The sequence below is a fragment of the Stegodyphus dumicola genome, chromosome 12 (genome assembly GCF_044657685.1).
Source record: "Stegodyphus dumicola isolate Sdum_Otavi_A_Nest chromosome 12, ASM4465768v1".
Classification (NCBI taxonomy): domain Eukaryota; kingdom Metazoa; phylum Arthropoda; class Arachnida; order Araneae; family Eresidae; genus Stegodyphus; species Stegodyphus dumicola.
The window spans coordinates 43012786-43037131 of NC_140779.1; the positions used below are offsets into that span (position 1 = coordinate 43012786).

General features: G+C 31.7%; 1 protein-coding gene across 2 annotated transcripts in view; it reads left to right on the plus strand.

Annotated features, from left to right (window-relative positions):
• Positions 1-24346, plus strand: part of Spt5 (Transcription elongation factor subunit Spt5) — a 134880-nt gene that overhangs the window by 67186 nt on the left and 43348 nt on the right. For both annotated transcript variants that reach the window (XM_085827663.1, XM_085827664.1), the window contains 3 exons: positions 5630-5784; positions 13923-14078; positions 14170-14267. In XM_085827663.1, coding sequence (XP_085683789.1) covers positions 5630-5784; positions 13923-14078; positions 14170-14267 — 409 coding nt within the window. The remainder of the gene's footprint in view (positions 1-5629; positions 5785-13922; positions 14079-14169; positions 14268-24346) is intronic.

A 24346-nucleotide genomic window follows, 5' to 3' on the forward strand; every position in this document is an offset into this window, starting at 1 on the left:
CTTTGGTAGCTTTTACTGCTACCAAAGCCCCGGCTTCAAAAGGTTAAATGGAAACCAGTAATCTGTTTTTCAAAACAAATGGAAAGTAGCTCTCGTACAATTCCGGAACAAAAGAAAAATGACTAATGCAAAGTTTTAAACATATTAGTTCATACTTAGTTCACAACTATTTCATTCATCAACTAGTCTTGAAAGACTATCTGCATTTTTTAATAGTGTACCAAGGCAACGAGAAATATGAACATTATAATCCTGAAGTGCCATTGCCCATCTCTGTAATTTGGCTGAATGCGGTGCCGACTTATGCAAATATAATAATGGATTAGGGTCTGTGATCAGCTCGATATCCGATCTAAACACCCAACACTCGAACTTTTTTAATGACCACACAATGGCATAAGCCTCGTGTTCAATAGTTGACCAGTTCTGCCGAGTTTTTGGAAGTTTTTGACTGGCAAAGTTAATAGGATGCAACTGCCTTTGCTGTCTTGTGACAAGCAAGCACCAACATTATATGAACTAGCATAACACTGTATGGTGTAAGGTTTTTCTGGTTCTGGAGTATACAGTTTTGGTGCTTCGCACAGTCTACATTTCAGGTTTTGAATTGTTGATTCCTCAACAGCAGTCCATGGAATTATCTCAGGAATTTTCTTTTTCGTAAGCTCTGTCAATGGGCGAGCTATTTCTGCATAATTCTTTATGTAATCACGATAATAGTTGAATAAGCCTAATGCACTTTTTAGAGCAGTCTTTGTTTTAGGACTTTTTATAAATTCAATGGCTAGTAATTTTTCAGGATCAGGTTGATGTCTTCCAGCTCTTATTATATGGTCTAAATACGTTATCTCCGAACGTGCAAAAACACATTTCTTTACGTTTACCATAAATCTGAGATCACTTAATGTAGTTAGCACAGCATCTAAATGTTTGAGATGCGAATTCCAATCTGCTGCAAAGATAGCAATATCATCAATACAAGCTTTGCAAAAATCACTATGTTTTCTTAAGGCATCATTCATCACTCACTGAAAAGTAGAAGCTGCATTTTTTAATCCGAAAGGCATCACCTTCCAACGGTATCGGGAACGATGTGGCTTGAATGATGTTAAATCACGACTTTCTTCTTCAAAAGGTATTTCCCAGTAACCTTTCAAAACATCTGAACAGGTGATAATATTCGCGTGTCCAATTTTATTGATTAGATCAGTCATATTCTCCACTGGAAAATCAACAAGCTTGGTTACTTGATTCAACAATCTGAAATCAATACATAAATGCATACTTCCGTCTTTCTGGGCAACACATACGACTGGGTATGCTATTTCAGCTTCACTTGGTTTAATAAGACCCAAGCTGTCTAATTCCTCGAACTAATTATCTACTCGAGGTTTCAAAGATTCTGGGATCTTATAGATATATGGTTTTTTTCTTTCAGCTCCAGGTACCAACCAAATTCTATGTTCATCAATGCTGGCTATTTGGATCTCACCAGAAAATAATGCGATGTGCTTGAGCAACAGCTCGTGTAATTCCTTTTGATTGCTTCCCTCTAAATGACTAATATCCACCTCGATCTCTCTTCTAGTTGCTGCGCAATCCACTTTATTTGGAGTTGGATGAATTTCCCCAAACTCAGAATCATCTTCAAATATCACTCCCACATTTTGTGCTAGAACATAAAATTTTCTTATTTTGTTTACATGAACATGCCGCATACTCCCATCAGGTAATTTAACCTTATAAGAATGGGTATTTACTCTTTTAACAATTTCACCTGGACCTGTCCAGGTGAAATATATAGCATGTTGCTATATATATATATAGCATGTTGCTAGAGTCTGGTATAAGTAAATATACTAGATCACCATTTTTAAATTCTTTAATACATTTGCGACAGTTAAAATAATATGCGCAAGCTTCTTTTTTTTCCACGGCACCTTCCTCCTCTGAGGCTAACATGCAACTGGTCTCTCTCACTTGCTGGGCTCTGGCAGACAGCTGATTGTCTCACCGTAGCCAGATACATGACAACCCCCCTCGGTAAGATTGTGCTATGCATACCTGCCAACTTTTACGAATTTTTCATAATTTTTACGAAAATGCGTTTGTCTTTACAATTTTACGATCGTAATCCATTTTTTACGATTTTTTTTTCTTTTTTCAAGTGTTTTTAGTGATTTTTGTCGAAATTTTAGAATTTTTCGCCAATTGCATCGTGTTTTACCGCCAACTACCGACTACTTCGAATCCAGTAACCTGCGGTTTCTCCCAACTCGCCGCTTAACCAGGCAATCCAATGCGCTGAACTTGTTTCTCTCACTCTTTTCTTTGTGGGCGCCAGATTATTTTTTTCGCGTTCGCTTCAGCAGCAAGGGAATTACTCAGCGAGCGTGGATTGTCGCATCCTGTTTTGTTTTTTTGTTTGCACATGCTACAAATTTTCTTAATACGTCATTATTACGAAATGAGTTCAAAAAAACCGTATTCTCAATATTTTCGGCCTGCCTACAAAGCCGAATTTCCAACAATTAAAGAATCCTTAAAAGGAAATAACTATGCATTTTGCAACGTGAGTGTGTGTGACTTCATAATAAGTCACGGTAGAAGAAGCGACATTGTGAAGCATGTTAAGTCTAAAAAGTTAGAAGTTAATGCTTCGGCTTTGACAACGTCAAAGAAAGTGGATGATTTTTTTTTCAATTTCGGCTACGAATTCGGATGCCGATGTCATTTTGGCAGAGTGTTTGTTTACTGCATTCCTCATCGAACACAACGTGCCGCTAAGCGCTGCCGATCACGCCGGTCAACTTTTCAGACGGATGTTTCCCGACTCCAAGATTGCTCAAAAATATGCTTGTGCTCGCACGAAAACATCTTCTATTGTGAACGAAATTGCTTGCGATGCACAAAGTAAAACGATAGCTGCACTCCAGAATTCAGCATTTTCGGTGTCAATCGATGGCAGCAACGACAGCGATCGGAAGCTTTACCCCATCGTTGTCACATATTTCTGTGATCTTTCTAATGAAATGAAAACTCATCTTTTGCGTCTTCCATTGTTAAATGGAGACGCTACGGGGGAAAATATTGCCTCCTTGGTAATTAATGAGTTGAAACAACTTAACATCCCAATATCAAACTGCATTTCATTTCATTGGTGCAGATAATGCTCATGTCATGGTGGGTGACAAAAAGGGTGTAGCCTCTTTCCTCAAAAAAGAACAAAATGAATTAATTGTTATTGGATGCCCATGCCACTTAATTAATATGGCAGCAGAAAAAGCTGCAGCTGTAATTTCACACAGTAATGCTGAGTGCGAGAGAGTCTTCAGTGTTGTGAAGAAAAACAAAACTATGTTTTGTTCTTCAATTTTACCAAAACCTCTAGAAAACATTTTAATTGCTAAATGTTATGAGGAAACTAATTGTTATGACAGGAAATTTTCTAAAGAATTTTTGGCTAAAGCCAAAAAATGCACTCTAAATTCATTGCAATAATTTTTTTTGTGTAACATTAAGTTCTTGTTTTATGTTTCCTAATAAATTTTTTAGTTACTACTTAATTGAGATTTACTAATGCAAGTACAATTTTCTTTTTTCTATTTGTACAAATTGTTATTTTTTTAATATCAAAGAATGATATTAATTCTTCGTGTTCTTCCGAATTTTGGAGAAATCTTCTGAATTTGGGGGAGATATCTTCTGAATTTTTATCTTTAGAGGTTGGCAGGTATGGCTATGCCAAAGCGAAGCAGAATCTGAAAACTGAACCAGCAAATCAGTTCACAAACTTAAATTGTATACTCCACAAACCAATGCTTAATAGTTAATACACTTATTAATATTTGAATCCTCTCACATTGAAATCAAAAATTAAGCACTTAAATGACGTACTTTGAAATAAGTACAATAAACATTCATCTCACAACAGATGGCTTGATACAATACCAGGGTTCTGTAATAAAACATATATGCAATACTATTTCAAAACACAATATTATAATGCAACATTAAATGGAAACCAGTAATTTGTTTTTCAAAACAGATGGAAAGTCTGACGAGTCCGGATCGACGTCGCCGAAGTCCCGACGAGTTCGGATTAACGACTTTTGACTGTATTATAATGCAAAATTAACCTTTTGAAGACAGGATGATGGCCATTATAGTGGCCATAGAGTCCTCTCTTTGAAAAGACTGGGTTGTCCACTTTATTGGCCATGTCGTTTTCCCCCATTTTCCAGGCCGAAAAGTGGAGTGAAATGTCAAATTTGACGTCGCTGGGGTTTTAACCACTTATCTCTTTCAAAGGTCTTCCTTTTGTTACATAGATGCACCCCTCTGAGAATACATTAAACTACACACAAGAATCTTTGTTGCAAATAGGAGGTGATTTCTTAAAGGGGTAAAGGATTTGGTTCAAGATCTCCCTTTCTTTGGTAGCTTTTACTGCTACCAAAGCCCCGGCTTCAAAAGGTTAAATGGAAACCAGTAATCTGTTTTTCAAAACAAATGGAAAGTAGCTCTCGTACAATTCCGGAACAAAAGAAAAATAACTAATGCAAAGTTTTAAACATATTAGTTCATACTTAGTTCACACCTATTTCATTCACCAATTAGTCTTGAAAGACTATCTGCATTTTTTAATTGTGCACCAGGGCAATGAGAAATATGAATATTATAATCCTGAAGTGCCATTGCCCATCTCTGTAATTTGGCTGAATGCGGTGCCGACTTATGCAAATATAATAATGGATTATGGTCTGTGATCAGCTCGATATCCGATCTAAACACCCAACATTCGAACTTTTTTAAATGATGGCTAGTTTTTTTTTTTTTTTTCTTTTGAATGGGAGGAAATATTAGGAGAGTGTTTTTTTATCCATCTATGGTAAGATATGCTGCTTTCACTTTAGTATCTCATCTGAGCTTTGCTAGTGTAAATTTGCAGGATCTGAAGATTTCCCCAGCCTCAGTTTAAGGAAATTCTCTAACATTGAATTTTGGGGAATCGAATCTAATGGAAGAAAGTTTTCTCCTCAGTCAGTTCATTTATATGTTAATACTACCTGTCTATAAAATAAAATTAAAAAAAAAAAAAAAAAGAAAGAAAGAAAGAAATGTAAAAAGTATGTATGCATTTCAAAAATGACAGTTTAATATTTTCAGTGATCCAAATGAGTATTTTTGTTGAGCAATAGGTAGACCTAATGGTGAGATTAAAGAAATTCTAGAACTGGCTTGCTGCTTAAATAAGCAATAAAATTAGCTACGAAGTAGTAATAAATTGCCTAAATAAATATTGTGATTAAATTTTAACGTCTAGTTTATCAAACTATAAATATTTTGAGCTCCAGCTCTGTCAGACAAGTGTGAATCGACTGAATTTTGCCACTGAGTGGGTTACACTTAAACTTCTATGAAAGTATTATATTTGCAATTAATTGGATGATTTAGTTTTTTTGTTTCATGTTTGCGTGGAATTTTAAATATGGTGTAGAGAATTTAGTTTTATACTTGATATATTATATGTATTCAGTTTTTTCAATCTATTTACAATATATTGCTAATGGTACAAAAATATGTAATTATTTAATAAATATTATTTGTGAGCCTTAACTTAACACAGTGAGTGAAGGTACTGGGCAAGATGATGCGAGTCACAACTTTTCTCCTGGTGATAATGTCGAAGTATGCGAAGGAGAATTAATACATCTGCAAGGCCGAGTAATTGCAGTTGATGGTAATAAAGTTACTATGCTGCCTTCTCACGAAGATCTAAAGGTAATGACAATATTGTATAGTTTTGAAAATATTTTATTATTAGCAGGTTACTTTATTGTGATTATTCTAGTTAGTTTTAATAATGTGCAGTTACAGTAAAAGTCCAGAAATCCGCAAAGCTTGGGACCAGAGGTTGTGCAGATTTTAGGATTTTGCAGATTTCAAGACAGAAAAGATAAAGCACAATATTTGGACTAAAAGTGCAAAATAAATAAGGCATATTAGATACATTTAATTAAATTATTACATACATTATTGCAATAATTTATTATATGCATTAAATTATTATTACATATATAAATTGATTATATTATTCATTGTATTATAATGACCATTGAGGTTTGCCGATTTTGCCTCGTGCGAAGATTTCCGGTTTCAGATTCCGGTGTTCAGGGCTTAATTTCTAAGATTAGAAGTGCCGGAGCCCTATGGAAGACCGTCAGCAGAGAGGAATAAGAGTAAACAAATAAATAAAATGACTATTAAACTCATTAATAATTTTAAAATTAAATAGTTAATTATTATCAAATTAATTAATAGATATTTAATCAATGTTTATAAATTGTTATTTAATCAATAATTATGATATAATTAATTATAATTTAATTGATGATTATTAGATAATTAATTATTATTTATTGAAATAATTACAGATTGAAGTAATTAACTGATTAAAATTAAATAAAATGTAAAGAGATAAACTGAAATTTAATACGAGATTTTTAATATAATTTTATTGTTAAAATGAAGTTTTCGAGATAAAATTTCTACTGAAATTGTTATTTAATTACATAAAAGAAGTACCGCAGCCTTCTTATTCAGAGCTCCGGTGTCCGGCCCAATTTAAGTTCTGATCATAGGGAGGGGGAAGTTCTTTTATCATTGCAAAAATTAAATATACTTAAAGTATAGCTGATGAAAATTCCAGGGCGAAACAGAGTGAGTGGAATGAGGGAACAAAAAAATGAGGGAAATCTTGGTGAGAGAGAGAACGTTTATATAATTATAGCCATCAGGCAGATGGGTGTCAGGGGTAAATGAGTCCTGAATCAGACTCCTAAATGTAAAGTTGCTGGTTACGCTTTTCCCCCATTAGTGGATACTATGGGAAGATGATGTATAAGATGTGCATGAGCAGTTTATCTCAGTATTTCACTTTTATTGTATTCGCTGTCACTTAACGCACATTTAAGAACACAAATTTTCCTTCCTGTGAGAATAACTAACTAACGAAAACGGACAGTTCCGTGTTTTTGTATTATTGAAAAAACGTGCCAAAAATGAGTAGCCATGTCTTCCAACCCCCAATGCCTCAGGGAACAAGGGTCCATGCAATCCTGACAACAATGGGTAATGGCTGTCATTAATGTGGGGAGAAATCTTCTTGATGTTTTGGGATAAAGGCCTTACACTGACTCTAAAGAAACAAATTTATTACCAGTTACTAAGTGGATGCATATATAAAGGGATTTAAGAATTTCCATTTTAGAGCAGTTATTGAATAAAAAATAGAATTTTTTACAAAATGAACATTTATCTATAAGAGCATTAATGAATAAAAAATAATAAATGAAAAAAAAATAATAATAAATAAAAATAAATGCAAACATAAAAATCTGAAAATGCAAATCTTTCAGATTTTACATTACGCCCAAAGGGGCATTTTAATGGTTTGTGGGTTACCTTTATTTTTAAATATCATGTTCTTCGCACTTAAACTATAAAACTTCAGTTAAACAGCAATACTGCAAAATAAATTTTAAATGAGCATATCTTTAGAATTTCCGATACACAGTCTCGCATGTTGGAGATAATTTTTTTATATTATTATTTTCATACAGTGTTGCCTTTGCTCGCTATGAAATCGTTGAGTTTCTTAATAAAAAATTCATTGAAGTTTTACGAAATATGAAACAGATAATAAAACAAATTCCAAATCTCGGCTTCGATATGCCCACATTCGGGTGGAAATGTACGTTATTCAAATTTGGATGGGTCTAGGTCGTTGTTTTATCACAATGCGAGAAACATACATATATTTATGCAGATCATTCATTATTTAATTTCAAGGCAGATAGCCCTCGAGTGCTTTGCCGTAATCTAATAAACTAAAACCATTATTTAATTTCTTTAAATATAATACAGGGCTGTAATATTTGGTAGCAACAGTTTGAAAAGTGAACTGACATAGTATTCAACGCAAAAAGCCAAAATGAAGTTAATAGACCTTCTCGGCTAACGCCCTTTGTTCTAAAAATAATATATTGTGTAATTTAATGGGAATACGAGATTAAATAATTCTCTTTAAAAAATTCTTCTACAAATTTATATTGCAAATAAAAAAACGTGAGGCTCTCTTGATAAATTTATAAATCTTATACGTCTGACAATGCGATTCAATTATTTGATTTCGTAATTTAAGAACCTATGATTCTTTTTATAAAACCGTACAGGAATTTAGCAAAGAGGCTATTAAGTAATCTCTTATTACCAATAATCTATGCGATAAATTATTATTATTATTACTTTTGGTTCAGTCTTTTACTTCCAAGTATTGTTTTACCTCAAATAATCGAAAAGATATATAAATTTAAAACAAAATTCTCCCTAAAATCAGAAATTAGGTTATGAATTTCATGCAAATTTTATTTCAAAAGCTAGTATACGCTCTGTAAAATGATGCAAACTTAAAAATTTTGAGATTTTTAGTTTATTCTTTAAATGGAAATATGCACAAAAAATTTCTTCAACATTAAATTTTAAAAACTCTAAATCGAATTATTATCATCCGTAAACGGTGTTTGTACAAAATTTGAATTCAATAGCTTTTCGAGAAGTAGTTCAAAAATCGACGACGAGCTTTTGATTAAACACCATGAACAAACTGAATACAATTTTTAGAACAGCTCTATTTTTAAGCACTTTGGAAAGATCGGTAAGTTGTTGATATAGCATAACCATTGTTTTTATAACATTCTTGGCATTATGAAACGTGTAAGTGACATTCATAAGCGATTCCCGACAGTTCTGGTCATTTGTCAAAGTGGCTGCTTTTGAAAATATTGTGAAGCTCATTCGATGTGCTCCACTATCTATGATACTCATTATCGATATTTAATTATGTTTTATTTCTATGCAAAAATACTGGTAAAATAAATCTTATACGTCTGACAATGCGATTCAATTATTTGATTTCGTAATTTAAGAACCTATGATTCTTATAAAACTGTACAGGAATTTAGCAAAGAGGCTATTAAGTAAGAGGTTAAATATTTAATTATTTGAGTTATATAACTACTTATACTGTCTCAAGAAATTTTAAGTCATTTTGTAAAAATAATCTTTTCTTTAAAATTCCTTTTCCTCCCTACACCCTAGGCTTCATGACTTTATTACTATTCTGATGAATGGAAGGTTTGTAGAGACATTACATTTTTTTTTTTTTTAACAGCAAGAGATATGAAAAATGAGCAATGCCCTACTCGGGACACGAACCACAGACTTATTGAATGCGCGCCGAGCGTACTGACACCACGAAGGCATGCTAAAAGGGCGGGAGAAAATACCGTATATACTTCCCCTTTTAAAGGGCGACTGGGGATTAGGTAACCGAATCGCCAAATCCCTGTGGCAGAGAATCATCATCCACCACCTTTTTTGGTTTGGGCACCACTATAGAAACATTAGGTTATTTCGAAGCAGGACATGTGAAATAGGAGCAATGCCTTCGCCGGGACTCGAATACATGCCGAGCGTGCTGACCATTACACCACGAAGGTATGCTAAGAAGGCCGGGAAAAATACCTTATAGGTTATGAAAACCAAAAGTTGAGTAGGCAGTTACAAATCTAACTAATAAATGCTCTACAAATACAACTTTAAATATTTTAGCAGAATTTTTTGGAAACGTATTTATAGAGATTGTTGCGCTTCTTGCACATGCCAAAATTGCATTTTAATCGAAATATAGTTTCTTTTTTCGTATGTTGTATCTGGGCATTATTTTTACCAGATAGAAAACCAAACAAATGGTTTTTTTTCCCTCCCCCCCCGGTGGGGAGGGTAAACAAAAAGAAATAAAATTTAGATTCTATTTGAATAATTTTAATAGTAGTAAATTAAGTAATTAAAAATGTATTTCTTTACAAGGATGTGAAAGGTTCTTTATTCGTGTAAATAAGACAATTATCTGGTAAAAAGAACTAAACGATATTCCTTTAATTTGACCTCTAAGACAAATAAGACGGGAAAGAACACCCTGCGGAGAAGCTGTATTCAGTATTCAAAATTTATTTAAGATATGTTGTCAGCTTTTAGTAGGGCTATTGCATAAACAATTAATATATTCCGAAAACAGTACTGCCACGGCCGGAAAGTGCAGAAATGACGCTGTTTAAAAGTGTTTAAAATGTCCATACATATAACTTAAAATGTAAAACTGTTTTAAGTTTGTATCATTTCACGATTTCTGTTTCATTTGGAATAATATTTCATAAATGAATGGCATTTGCTCGACCTAAGCCATATTTAATGAACCAAAGAGCCATAGTTTGGTAAAACCATATCATAATGAAAACATTCGGATATGTAGCCTAGTAATTATAAATTGCCTTTTTCTCTACAGAAGTATGATTAACATACTAATATCCTTATTACAACATATCAGTTTGTAATGTCCTGAAAAGTTTTATCAATACGTTATTTTTCAATTCATATACAAATCATAAATTCAATAGCTAGATTCCATTTTCATATAAATAGATGCATAAAGCATAAAATGAAACCACTGATCTCGTTGTTTATCTTTCTTCAAAACTTAATTCCTCTAAATATAATTTGTTAAAGGTAAACAATATTCTGCTAAGTTATATTAGGATATATAAAAGAGTACAATTGAAAAACTCATTTAATCATATACAATCAAAACATTTTATATATAATTCTGGAAAAAGAAATAGAAATTTGGTGGCATATTTCATTAATAACAATGAACTGAATTAGTAAAACATTTTTACTATCCCGTTCATGTAAACTACACTGAAAAAGTTACATAGTTTTAGTTTAAATACTTAAAGTAAAAAATAATTTCTAGATAATAAAATACTATCAATTATATGATTAAAAATAAGACAAAGGGACAGGTATTCAGTATTTATTTTTGTTTATTTATTTAATTACAAATGTTTGGCTTTTGGTATTTAAGCCACTAGCCTTTTCATATTATCACTTCTATTATTCCACGAAATTATTTTGAGGTCCTAATACAATTTGTATATGGTAATCTCAAGGTTAAATAAAACTGTAAGGTTGTAAATAATGGAAAATTTTAAATGAAAATTGGCAAACAGAAATTTATTTAAATTGACAATAACCATTTTTATATTCTATGTCATTTCAGTACCCTAATTTTAATCGTTCCTTGAGATACTGTAATGTCATGATGTAATTTGTAAGTTGGAGTTCCACAATATCAAACTTAGTCACGTGCGAGCAGAAATATTAGAAAAGTTTTAAAAAAGTTAAAATTCATTTAACTGTGAGAATCAAAAAGGATTCTATATTTTATTACATATATTAAATCTGTAAAATGCGGAAAAGCGAGAAAATCCTGTCTTTGAACCCTAAAAAATAGTTCTTTCTAGGCTAGCGTAAGAAGGCATCAAATTCACTTAAATTTCTGTTTGATTTAGAAATGCATTCTCTCAGGTCAATAAAATTTTAATTTAAAACTCCATATTGCTAGAAAATGGACAGTAGCTAAACTTACTGAAATTTTTTAGAAAACCGCCAAAATTCTGAAAAATGTTCACTAGGAAAATCATTGTTTGATCAATCCTATGATCAAAAGATCAATCATTACGAGGATTAGTTTGATTTCTGAAAAACAAAATTCAGTTCTAAATATAAATATGTATAATAAATTTTGGAAACATTCTTGAGGAATATTGTATTAGAATATTGTATTATTATTCCAAATATATATAGACTTAAAATGTCAAGAAAACATGTTCGGTGAAAAAGGGGTTAACATTTAATTTCCCAAAATAAACTGGTCTACCAGTAACCAAACAGAGAAATAAAACTAAATAGTGAAAAAGTAAACACATAAAACATGTCGAATAATCAAGAATTCACAAGAATGCAAGCTATAATGCATCAGAAAGTTTCGAGATTCAAAAACTAACAAGTAGTGAACAAGTTGACATTCATTAGTGGGGACGTCATTTTATGACCTCTCCATCACTCCAAAGGGGAGGCGAACATAACGCTTTAGGCAATGGCCCATCTTAGAGCATTTCCTGAAAGGTGAAGCAGATGTTTTTGGAGGGATTTGTTAGACAACAATACAGCCGTTTTCGAAGCATTTTGTTCTGAAGGACCGGCTCTTCAATGGGTTAAATTGGGGTTCAGTTTTATAAAAAGAAGTACCGAAGCTTATCTTATTTAGGGCTCCGGCTAAAATTGTAATTTATCTTAATTGAGAAGTACCGGAGCCGGGCCCCGGTGCAATTTAAGCACTGTAGAATCACTGTTGCTGTAAAATTTCAACAGCTTTTCTTTATATTTCAGCATCATACACAATCGTGTCACAATTCTATACCATTCTGCTATAAATTGAAGAGTAGCACCTGCCTCCATCTTTTGCAGAATTTACACTTTTTTGCGTTACCATTAATGCATGTTATGTTTTTCAACATTGCAAGCAGGAAAATCATGAGTGTGTTTCTGCCATTGTATTAAAAAGGGCTGAAATTTAAAATATTCTTAATTTATCCACAATATATCAGGATATAAAAAAAAGGCAGCACTAAACAGTCTCGTGAAATAACAAAGCTCAGAAAATACAACAACCTGAATAGTGAAATTGAAGAGTTGAGTGAATCGTCTACTTTTTTACCTCTATGCAAAGATTAGAGGGAGAAAATTTTTATCTTATGTTTTTAAACTTATTTATGTCAGTAATTTGGTATTTCCGTTATGATTCATTATTATTCGGTAATTATGACGACATTATTCGGTAAGTATTTTTTCTTCGATATTTCGTACTCAATGTTCTGGTTTCCGGATCCTACAAACTGAATGTTTATATTTTGAGAGGCAACGCAGATTTTCGGTATTTGACTGTACTTGTAAAAATTGCAGCACCAAGAATGATGTTGTATTCCTTTGAAATTTATATCACTGATTATTCAAGTTACTTGATGTAAATATAATGTTTCCAGTGGAAAATTATGAAAATTTCCTATGAAACTTTGAGCCTTGTGAAGCCATTTCGAATGTTAGTAATATCTTCTGTAAAATTTGGCACGAAATCAAATAGTTTTCTAATATGATCAATCTCTCTGATAAGTTTCTGATGAACCTCTGGGTCTATTCCGGCCCAGAAGTAATCGGTGATAATTAGGTGGTATAGTTTTGAAATTAGGTGGGCCAAAGAAGTGTCTTAATATCTATGGATTGTTCTTTAAACTATTTGGTAATGTTCTAGGAATTATAATACAGTGTATAGTTTATGGGTAAGTCTCTTCAGTGTTGCTCTACATAAAAAAAATAAGTCTACATAATCTCTATTTTTTGCCAATAAGGGGCAATGGCAAATGCATCAGGGGATTTATTTCTTCCCGTCATTATTTAAGAATATCACCTCTGTTTTCCAGAACCCTTCTAGTAAGAGCTTCTACCAAGAACAGTGGTATTTTGATTAGATTTCCATCCCTACTTTTGATTTTTCTCAGTATAAAAGTGTAAATAATTTTTAAATAAAATTAGCTAAAGAACATAAAATTTAGAATATCTAATTAAAATATTTTAACATCAGAGAATAACAAACTAAGCTTTGTGTGTTATGCCAGAATTCTCCTTGTTTAAGCAGTTCTTTGTTTTGGATCTGAAATACTATTAACAATATGTATATATAATTAATTTTCTAAATTAAAAAAATTGTCCTAAATAAATGTGTAACTAGTATCCTATTTGAGACACTGTGTGTCAGAAACATATTACATAATTACATATTGCATGGTGCTATTTTAAATAATACCTTTGATTTTATTTATTTAAAAATGTCTTTCATTTCTTTTTATGTAGTATATTTCTTTAGATTTGCATTTAAAACATACTTTTTTCTCTAAGCATAGGATCCATTGGAATTTCCTGCACATGAATTGCGGAAGTACTTTAAGATGGGTGATCATGTGAAAGTGATTTCTGGGACATATGAAGGTGATACTGGGCTAATTGTACAAGTTGAAAACAATATTGTCCTACTCTTTTCGGATTTGACTATGCATGAGGTTCATATTTGAAAATAACTTAGTGTATTTCATTTTTATATTGGCATTATATATCTCAGCTTTGACTGATTGCATATTTGAATTTTTTTAGCTTAAAGTAAGACCTCAAGATTTACAGTTATGTACAGACATGGCTACAGGAGTTGATTCTCTTGGACAGTTTCAGTGGGGTGATTTAGTGCTTTTAGAGTGCGTATTGTATTATAAAAATATGTTGTTTTATGCATGTGTGGGCAAGTTTTTACGTTTTATATTACATGCATAAGTAATTTTAGAAATGTTTATTGTAATTATAACTTTTCTTCTTGACTTGTTACATTATAACCATTTTCAATTTATTGCATTGCTATATATATTTTGCTGAAGCAAGCTATACTGTTTTTTTTATAAATTTAATAATTTTTTGTTTGACTTACAAGTTTAATGTTCAGATAAAATAATTCTTTAAATAAAAAAAAATGAAAGAATAATAAATGACAAATGGAAATAATGAGCTTAATTGTATTTAAAATATGGGAATTCTTTACTCTTTTTAAGTTAAAAGTAAATCTTGATGAATTTTCAAATATATAAGTATATACAATAGAAGGCTGGAAATTAACCAAACTGATGTCTGCCAGTGCCTATATGCAGATTGGATGTCAAGAGTGAAATTCAGATGGCTTGCAAAATTTTTTAAAATGGGCTTTATCATTCAGTATTGGAGCTAGCTACCTTATTCTGTTGTAACATATTCATAACTGTTTCCGAATATAATTGATGCTGGTCTATTATCGGGATCAGATTCAGAAACGTATGCATGCATATATGGGTGGACGCGTTCATGTTTGCATATGTACTATATGTAAGTATGAATATATGTATGTGTATGCCCATATATGCACATACTTACATATGTGTATACATTCATACATTTTTCTGAATCCGATAACAGAACAAACAGTATAGAATGATATACCAAGATTTGCCAAATAACAAAAGATATCCCTGTCCTATTTTCATTCAGGAAGACTACAGAAATTGGAATTTTGATATTTTTCTGTTAGAGCAGCCGAAATGTATCAGGGTTTGTATGGTTCTTAAGAGTCCTTAAAAGTCCTTTGATTTTTTGGAATCAATGTTCGGTGATTAAAATTCCTTAATTTTGGCCAAAATCAGCAGAAGGTCCTTAATTTTAATCGTATAAAATTTCTGTCTGTTTTTACGACTGCCATTTTGAGTGTGAATTAGCATTTTGGAGGAATATTTTTGTCGATTCACTGACATATATGCTATCTTTTTAATTCCGAGATCTGAGAATTTTTCAAAACATCATAACCTTGATAAATTTCATTAAAATAATGGTAATATATTGAAATTATATTTAAAAAATAACATTAAAATAAAACATTTTTATTTTTTTGCTGTCATGGAATTTTACTTTGGAAGCTTAGTATGCAATATTTTGAATCTGAAAAATAAACAAGTTATAGTGCTATAAAACAAAATTTACAAAACAGCTTTTAGCAAAAGCAAAAGTAGCTATTAATTAAAAATGTCTTCTTTTTAATTTTTTGTCTCCAAAATATTTCTGGCTTTTGCTGTGATAGAATTGGTAGGGATAATTTTTGTTTAGGATTTTAGACATTGCAGCTTGGAAAGTTTAGAAGGATTTGAAGGCAAGATTTATAGACACACGATTGTAGAAGATTCCAGAAATATGTTACAAAATGAAAAATGTCTCCATTGTATCAACATGTAATGCATATATTTTACAGAAAGTTTGTGATGAATTTCTTATTTTTTGGAGAACATCTGGAAGAATAATAATAACATAATATTTGAATGTTTTACTTTTAATACTAGAATCTTTTTTTTTTAACATGTTTATCTTCCCTTTATTTTCTCTAATTTTTTACTAGACACAAGCATGGAAAATATCAGAAACGCATCTAATCTTATCACATGGGCAGGGATTATAGAAAGGGATTTTTTTATTAATAAAGAAATTGAAACTTACAATTTAAAAATTAATCTAATATGTCTTAATGCATCATATACATAGCTGGCACTAAGCGTTTTCCCACCTGATGCAATCTCTAATCCTAAATTCCTAAATTCTGCTGTTTAGTGCCTTTCTAAATCCTGCTTCCAATGCCTGCTCTAAATTTTGAAAGTTTTGCCATTTCTAGATTTTGTTGTTCGGTGTATCACTAAATTCTAAACATTTGGCCACACCAACTCTATAAGCGGCCTTTACTGTATATATTTCATATTTCTTCTGAATGTTCATATTACGAAAGAAATAAAATTAGCCACTTTTTCTATGCATTCTAAATGCATGTAGTGTTTTTTAGAATAACATAAATCTTTAATTAAATCTACAATGGAAAGGAAACATGTTGAAGAAAGAAACTGAATACACACAAAAAATTGTTCTTTAAAGATATGTGCAGTTATTATTCTGTAAATTACCCAATTGTTTATGATTTCAACCTTTATTATAATTTCCCATTTCTATTTTCTCATATGATAGAGTTACTGAGCCAGATTAAATTAAATTGTATGATATTTACCACTAGTTCACATTTTTAGTGACTGTTCTTTTTTAATTACGTTACCAAGAGCTGCAATTGATTTTGTTAGCATCAGAACATGTCTTTATGTTCTAAGTTCTTTTTTAATAAGAAGCTTTTTTAAATCTTTGTCTGATATTGTAACTTTATCGATAATTTACTTCACGTCCATCAGCGGGTTTTGGACTATTTAACTTTTACCAAATAAAGTAAACCCTTATTGGTACATTGTGGAGAGGTTGACAAGTTAAGAGATAAAGCACACAGAAACTAGTAAGAGCACTGGTTTGCATATTGAGACAAATCTCTACTTGTTAGAAAAGATGCTTAAAGAGAAGGAAATCAAAATAAAGTAGCTAAAATGTTTGGGAAGGCTTCAAATCAAAATGATGGATAAATATTTTGTTGGCGGTTGCTACAAAACATAAATGTTTTGTAGCTTTTAATTTGTAATTATCCTAATATTGTTTAAGAATCAATGTCATAAATTACATGTATTTTAAACTGTGAAATTTTATTAGATTGTGATTTTTATAGGGCTTTTTTAACGAATATTGTTAGAAAATAAAATTTGATAGTGGCCATGTAAATCCATGATGACAAAGGTTATCTAACCACCTAATTTAATTATTTATAACTAACTGCTTACCCTTAAAAATTATCTCTTCATATAAAAGCATTATTGCCTTTCATTAATACTCACTGTGGTCACTAGATAAAATACAAAAATGTAGAAATTTAAATAAATCTTATTCTTTGCATCAAGTGAGACTTAAAATAATACTAAACAACTTATCACCTCTGATGCTTTAAATGCTTATAGAAAACCTAAAATATAAAGTGAACTGTTAGTAAAACGTAAATATTACTTATCTTCTTTCAATTATGTTCAACTCTAGGTGTAAAATATTTAATGGTACTTGATAAATTGCATAAAGTTTATTTTATTCTCAGACTTATTAATTAATTCACGTTTAGTAATAATGCGTTCTACTTAGGAATCTATTTTATTTTTAGGATGGTATTACAAAAGTGAAATTCAGGCATGTTTAATATTTTAAATTCAATTTATTCAGTTCCCATTTCCTCATAGGTCCTTCATTTTTTTATTAATGGTCCTTGAAAGTCCTTAAAAGTACTTAATTACTGTGTGCAGAAATGTGTTCGCCCTGTATATGTTAGCATACTGATAACAGCATTTGTGCTCTGCAGACTGTGCCAAACATTATGCTGTACTGTGTTTTGATTCAGACCCATAATTTTCTGCCAAATTTTGGAAAAGGGATATAAATAGATTTTATGATTTGGTAACTGCCAATTGATAGCTCTGTTTGTCATTTAATTCTTTCGGGAAAAGAAGTGTGAAAAATTTTGTTCAAAATAATCACAAAATTATATTTTAATGCTAATGCAAGATCAAAGTGGCACTAGAACTATCAATCATGCTAAAAGAAGAATGAATTGTAAATTCACTGATTCATTGAAAGGATTAAATTCATGAAACACTAGTATATTTCTCAAATAGTTATAAACAATTATTTTCTAGAATTGTATAGTGATCTGAAATGTATTATTATTTTAGACCACATTTAATATTTATTTCATAAAACTGCTGCACTTTAACTGAAAAATACAGTTACAACTAGACGTAAAAATAGTATTTTTTTTTTTTGTATACGAGAGCAGCAAGTTCTAAGTAAATTCACAATTTTCGTGTGAGTGAGAAGCAAACATAAAATCAGCGAATGTGAAGATATGAATTTAGAGCAGCAAAACTTTAGGACTGGTCAGGAGGTAATGATTTTGATTGATTGTGGGGATAGGATCTAAATTAAAATGTCTAAATTTTTAAAACAAACTATTTGCGCATCAGTGGTTTGAAGATTCAGTGGTAATCCAACTTTGTCGAAAGTGTGGTGGTTCAGTAAACATAATATTACATCAACTATCGATTGATTTAATTAAATATAATAATATCTCAAGCTCAGAAATCTCACATCATCACTGCATCACATTTTCTTTCAACTATCTGAACACACCCAATGGCGCCCTCTAGCGTTACACGAGTCTTACCATTCTGCCCGCTTAAACTCCCATGGAGTTCACATTTCACTTTTCAGATATTCAAATAAAATTTAATGTCAATAAAATTACATTAAACTAAATATTAAATTGGTAAATTATTAAAATATATAAAATAAAAGTTTTTCAAATTCATATCATTCAGTCTTTAAATAGTAGGGGAATGACTTTGCTGATGACTGTAGATGTCTTAACTTCAACTACTGTGACCAGACCATCAGTACCAGGATACACTTGTTGGATGCGACCCAATGGGCAATGCAAAGGATTGGGGTTGGAGTCCTTTAGCAGTACCAGTTGACCAATCTGTATGTTCGGCTGCGAAATGCTCCATTTAGCAGGATTCTGTAGTTGATTTAGATACTGTGAATGCCACCGGTTCCAAAATTTAGCTTGGAGTCTCTGAACTAGTTCCCACCTGGAATGAAAAGAAAGAGAATCTGAAGCAGTATGTGATTCAGGATAACATAGCATTTCCTGTAAAAAAGTATCCCGGAGTTAAAGGCTGTAAGTCCTTCAGATCGGAAGAAAGCGGTGATAATGGGCGGGAATTCAGAACTGCTTCTATCTGAGTAACTAAAGTAGTTAACTCCTCAAAATTCATGATAGCTGATTTTGCTACCCTTAACAAAATCCATTTCGCTGATTTTATGTTGGCTTCCCACAGTCCGCCAAAGTGAGAAGAAGCTGGTGGGATAAATTTCCATTGGATGCCTTCTTCTGCACTAAACCCTTGAACTAGGTGAGATTTGCAAATTTCATTATATGTGTTAAGAATATTTCTCGCACCTTTGAAAGCCGTGGCGTTGTTGCTCCAGATGACGGCTGGTTTGGATCTTCTGGCAATAAATTGTCATAAACAGGCTAGAAAATCTTCTGTTGTTAAGTCAGAAAAGACTTCTAAGTGCACTGCCTTAGTGCAAAAACAGATGAATAGTGCAATATAAGACTTCACCTTTGACCTTTTCAAATTAAGTTTCGTGATTGTAGGTCCTGCAAAATCTAATCCGACCTTCTTGAAAGGTCTAGAAGGTACGACTCTGTCCCTAGGTAGATTACCCATCATCTGGCTTACTGTTTGATTCTTTGTTTTAAAGCAAGTGATGCACTTATAATTTACTCTTCTAACTCGATCTTGATCAGATGGTATCTAATATAACTGTCTTATTAAAGGTAATGTAGTCTGTACACCAGAATGCAAGGATTTTCTATGATAATATTTAATAACTAAATTAGTGAAATGATGAGCCTTTGGCAAGAGTATCTGATGTTTCTGAAATTCAGAATACTGCAGTCTTCCTCCTACTCTCAGTACCTCATTTTTGTCAAGAAATACGTTCAAAGATGATATTTTACTATTTTTTGGAATAGATTGTCCGTTTTTTAAGTACTATTGTCCGTTTTTTTAGTACTTTATTTCCCTTTGAAATTCAGTTGACTGTACGAGTTTTACTAAAACTTCAGTAGCATGTCTTAATTCAGAAGTACATATGAAGTCTGTTCTTAACTGTTCACTTTACAGTTATTTATAAATCTCAAACCTAAAGCAGTTATCCTAATTAATTTACTGAATGAGGAGTATCTTACGATCAAATAGTTTTCAGTTTGGTTATTTTCAACAGTTGTATTTACAACAACTGACTTCTTAAACTTATCGAAATCTATTATGGTTTCTTCCATTGAATCTAAGGATGATGGCCATGCTGTATTATTCATTGTCAACTAACAGGGTCCATGCCACCAGAGGGTGATTAGTCTTGAGCTCGCTTAAGGATAAACCCCTAGAAATCAAATCAGCAGGATTATTCTTTCCTATACAATGATGCCATTCCTTTGAGTTGCTGTATTTTTGTATTCCTTTTATTCTATTCTTCACGAACACCTTATGTCTATTTGGATCACCTTTGATCTAGTAATAAGCTATTGAGGAATCTGTCCAAAAATATCGAGTAAGTGGAAAACTTGGTGCATAAAAATTTTATTGCTCAATTTTGAAGACAAAAGTACAGCTATGAGCTCTAATCTAGGAATCAAAAGGGTTCTTAACGGAGCTACCCTGCCCTTTGATGCTATAAACCTAGAAATGATATTTTCACCGTTTAATTCTATGCGTAAGTACGCAACAGTACCATAAGCTTTCTTAGATGTATCTGAAAAACAGTGTAATTGAATTGTGATTGCATGACTGGGCAAAGAATTTTGAAAATAGTATTGGGGAATAATTATTTCCTTTACATCTTGGATCTCATCACACCATTTATTCCAAGCTATTTCTAACTGTTTGGGCAATTTTTCTTCCCAGTCTAATCCTAAACACCAAATTTCTTGTATCAAGTACTTAGCTCTAATAGTATATGGTCCTATAAAACCTATTGGATGGAAAAGTCGACCTACCGCTTGTAGAAAGTGTCTTTTTGTGTTAGTTCTTTTTAAAAGAAATGATTCCAGATTTCTGCTATCGAAATAAAACGTGTCAGTTTGTTCAACCTAACCAATTCCCAATACTTTGAATCCTGAGTTTCCAGGGTGATTCTTGACCCTGATCTACATTGAAGTTTATATTCTTTAATTTTTTACTTAACTCAGGAGAATTGGTTCTTTCGAAGGTTTCCGCTTTCGAAGGTCCATGCTTGCCTCTTTTAGAATGTCTACACTCTCTTTACAAGTCTTTAGAGCCTGTTGAACAGTGACTTGCCCACAAATAAAATCGTCAACATACAATGATTCATTAAGATGTTTAGAAGTCAGAGGAAATATATCTACATACCTTTTCAAGTGATGTTTGATTGTAGCTGCAAGGAGGAACGGGCTAGATCTCACCCCAAATAACACCTTTGTCATTCGAAAAATTTTCAATTTCTAGTTTTCATAAGGAGTTCCTAGATCTTCTTCCCAAAAGAATCTAGTGTAGTTTCGTTCAGTTTCATTTATTTCGATCTGGAGAAAGGCCATCTTTATATCTGCAACAAATGCTATCGGATTCAATCAAAGGAAGAAATGTGATCAAAGGAAGAAATAGGTTAGGCATAAAATTAAGTTCCGTGTATAAGCAATCATTCAAAGATAAACGACATTTCGCATGCGCCGAAGCATCAAAAACAATGTGTAATTTACCTGTAGTCTTATCTATGTATTACAGCTCGATGAGGTAGATAAAATGTATTTTGGTGTAAATTTACTAAATGGACTGGGACAGGTTCAATAATATTCTCCAAAAGATAATTCTTTAGAACAGTGTTATATTCACAAAATAAGGAAGGGTCATTTTTAAAAGATGCTCTCAATCTCAAAAATCTTTTCATTGCTATCTGCTCGTTATTTTCTAATATCTTCATATTTGGTTTCCAGGGCAATTTCACTTTGTATCGCTTATTTTGATATGTAATTCCGGATTCAAATTCCTCATTATATCTTTCTCAATGGTTTCTATGTCAGCTACTTCTCCCTTGATACACAAATTTTCTAAATCCCAAAATTCCTTGAGTTGATCTGAAGTATTGGATTTATTTACCGTAACACTCATTGCAAACGTTTCATTCAAGTTCGTGTTTTAGCCTTGCAAACACCAACCAAATATTGCTTCAACTGCAACGAGGGTTTTGTTTAGGCGTGTAATTCAACCAGTGACAATATCATAATAGTAATCTGCACCTATTAGTGTTGATATTTCTTTATTGTTAAATTCATAACAGTCCGCAAGTTGTACATTTTTTAAACGTCTAAATTGTTTCTCAATATTTTTATCGGGAGTCGGTAAATGTGTGCTCGAAATATGATCTGTCTCCAGTGCTTCAATATCTATGCATAAATTTGGATCATCTCTATTCTGTAATTTAAGTTTATAACTACATTAAATGATTTTGTTTCCATTTCCTTAGCACCAAATGTGCAAATGGAAAAACTTTCCTGTCCAACAACTGGAAAGTTAAACCTTTTGGAAATAGCTGACAAAACAAAGGAATGGTGTGAATCATTGTCCAGGAAAATTCTAGCAATTTCCTGCTCTTTTCCATTATCAATTAAGGCTGAACCCCCCCCCCCCCCCCAATATTTTTTCTTTCATTTCTTCTGAAGCTTCTATATCTTCAGATATTGTCTCAGCGCTCAAAAGGTTTTCAATTTCATCATTTAAAGAATTTAAGTCAGTTTCTTTTCTGATTAATTGTTCCGAAATTGCTTCGAACTTGCCAACTGTTTCATTTTTGTTGTTGATAGCAACTTTATTCTGTTAATTAATTTTGTCAACATCGAACGCACTAAATTAAGAATATTTTAAATTTCAGCCCTTTTTAATACAATTGCAGATAAGAAACACACTCATGATTTTACTGCTTGCAATGTTGAAAAATGCAAACACGTTATATTGACGGTAATGCAAAAGATGGAGACAGGTGCATTTTATAGCAGAATCGTATGGAATTGCAATACGATTGTATATGATATACAGAAAAATGAAGAAAAGCTGTTGAAATTTTACAGCAACAGTGATTCTAACATCGGAATCCGAAACCGGAAATCTTTGCATGAGGCAAAATAGGCAAACCTCGATGCTGTATATATATATAATACAATGAATAATTGAATAATATAATCCATTTATATATGTAATAATAATTTAACACTGCATATAATAAGTTATTGCAATAATGTATATAATAATTTAATTAAATGTATCTAATATGCCTTATTTATTTTGCACTTTTAGTCTGAATATTAGAATTTATCTTTTCTGTCCTGAAATCTGCACAACTTCTGGTCTCAAGCTTTGCGGATTTTTGGACTTTTACTGTACTTATAAATCTCACTAAACTAAAACACTAATAAGTCTAATGAACTGTTATCACCATTTGTCTAAAGCGTTTTTCACTGTTTCTTCTTTTTTAAGAAGTAAATGCATATTTCATTATAAAAAGTGGTCTTTGTATTTTGAATAAAAAAATAGTGAATTCTGAATTAAAATCTATTAAAAAACGACTGCAAACATTTATTATCATTATTGAATTCTATCAATTATAAAAAATTGCACTTTGCCATTCCATTGTGTATTGTATGTTATGTTACATATTACATTATATTTGGAAGTAGCAAATATATTACACTAAATTATGAAAAGTTTACTGGGCATCCCAAGTGCTAGTGCCGTTCTCTGAGGAAATGGCAGTGAACAGTCGGTAATATTGACAGTATTGCTAAATTCCAAATCTTTTACGGTTATTTAGAAGTATTTTTGAGTGCATTTTATATGCTGCTTTTTATAAATGTATCAAAAGGGTGTTATTGTTTTCACTTCCAGTTTTTCTCAACTATAAATGAAGATCAGTTATGAAATGTTTTGCATCTTTTCTGTTTTAAAACTTATGCTTTTTATCCATTTTATTAAGTATCTAAGAAAGGTATTATTATTCCCATTTAATGCTTTTTTTTTCTGTGTGTTCGTTCCAAATAAAAATCAGAAGTTGGCAGGGCCTAGTATATTTATCTTCCATATTACAAAAGTATATTGTTCATCAACACAACAAAATTAATTTTGTAAAAGTAATTTTCTGTATTTCTTAGTAACATTTTGATACATCTGTATTTTATGCTTTTCGAATTTTCTAACTACTGTTTACAAACAGTAGTTAGAAAATT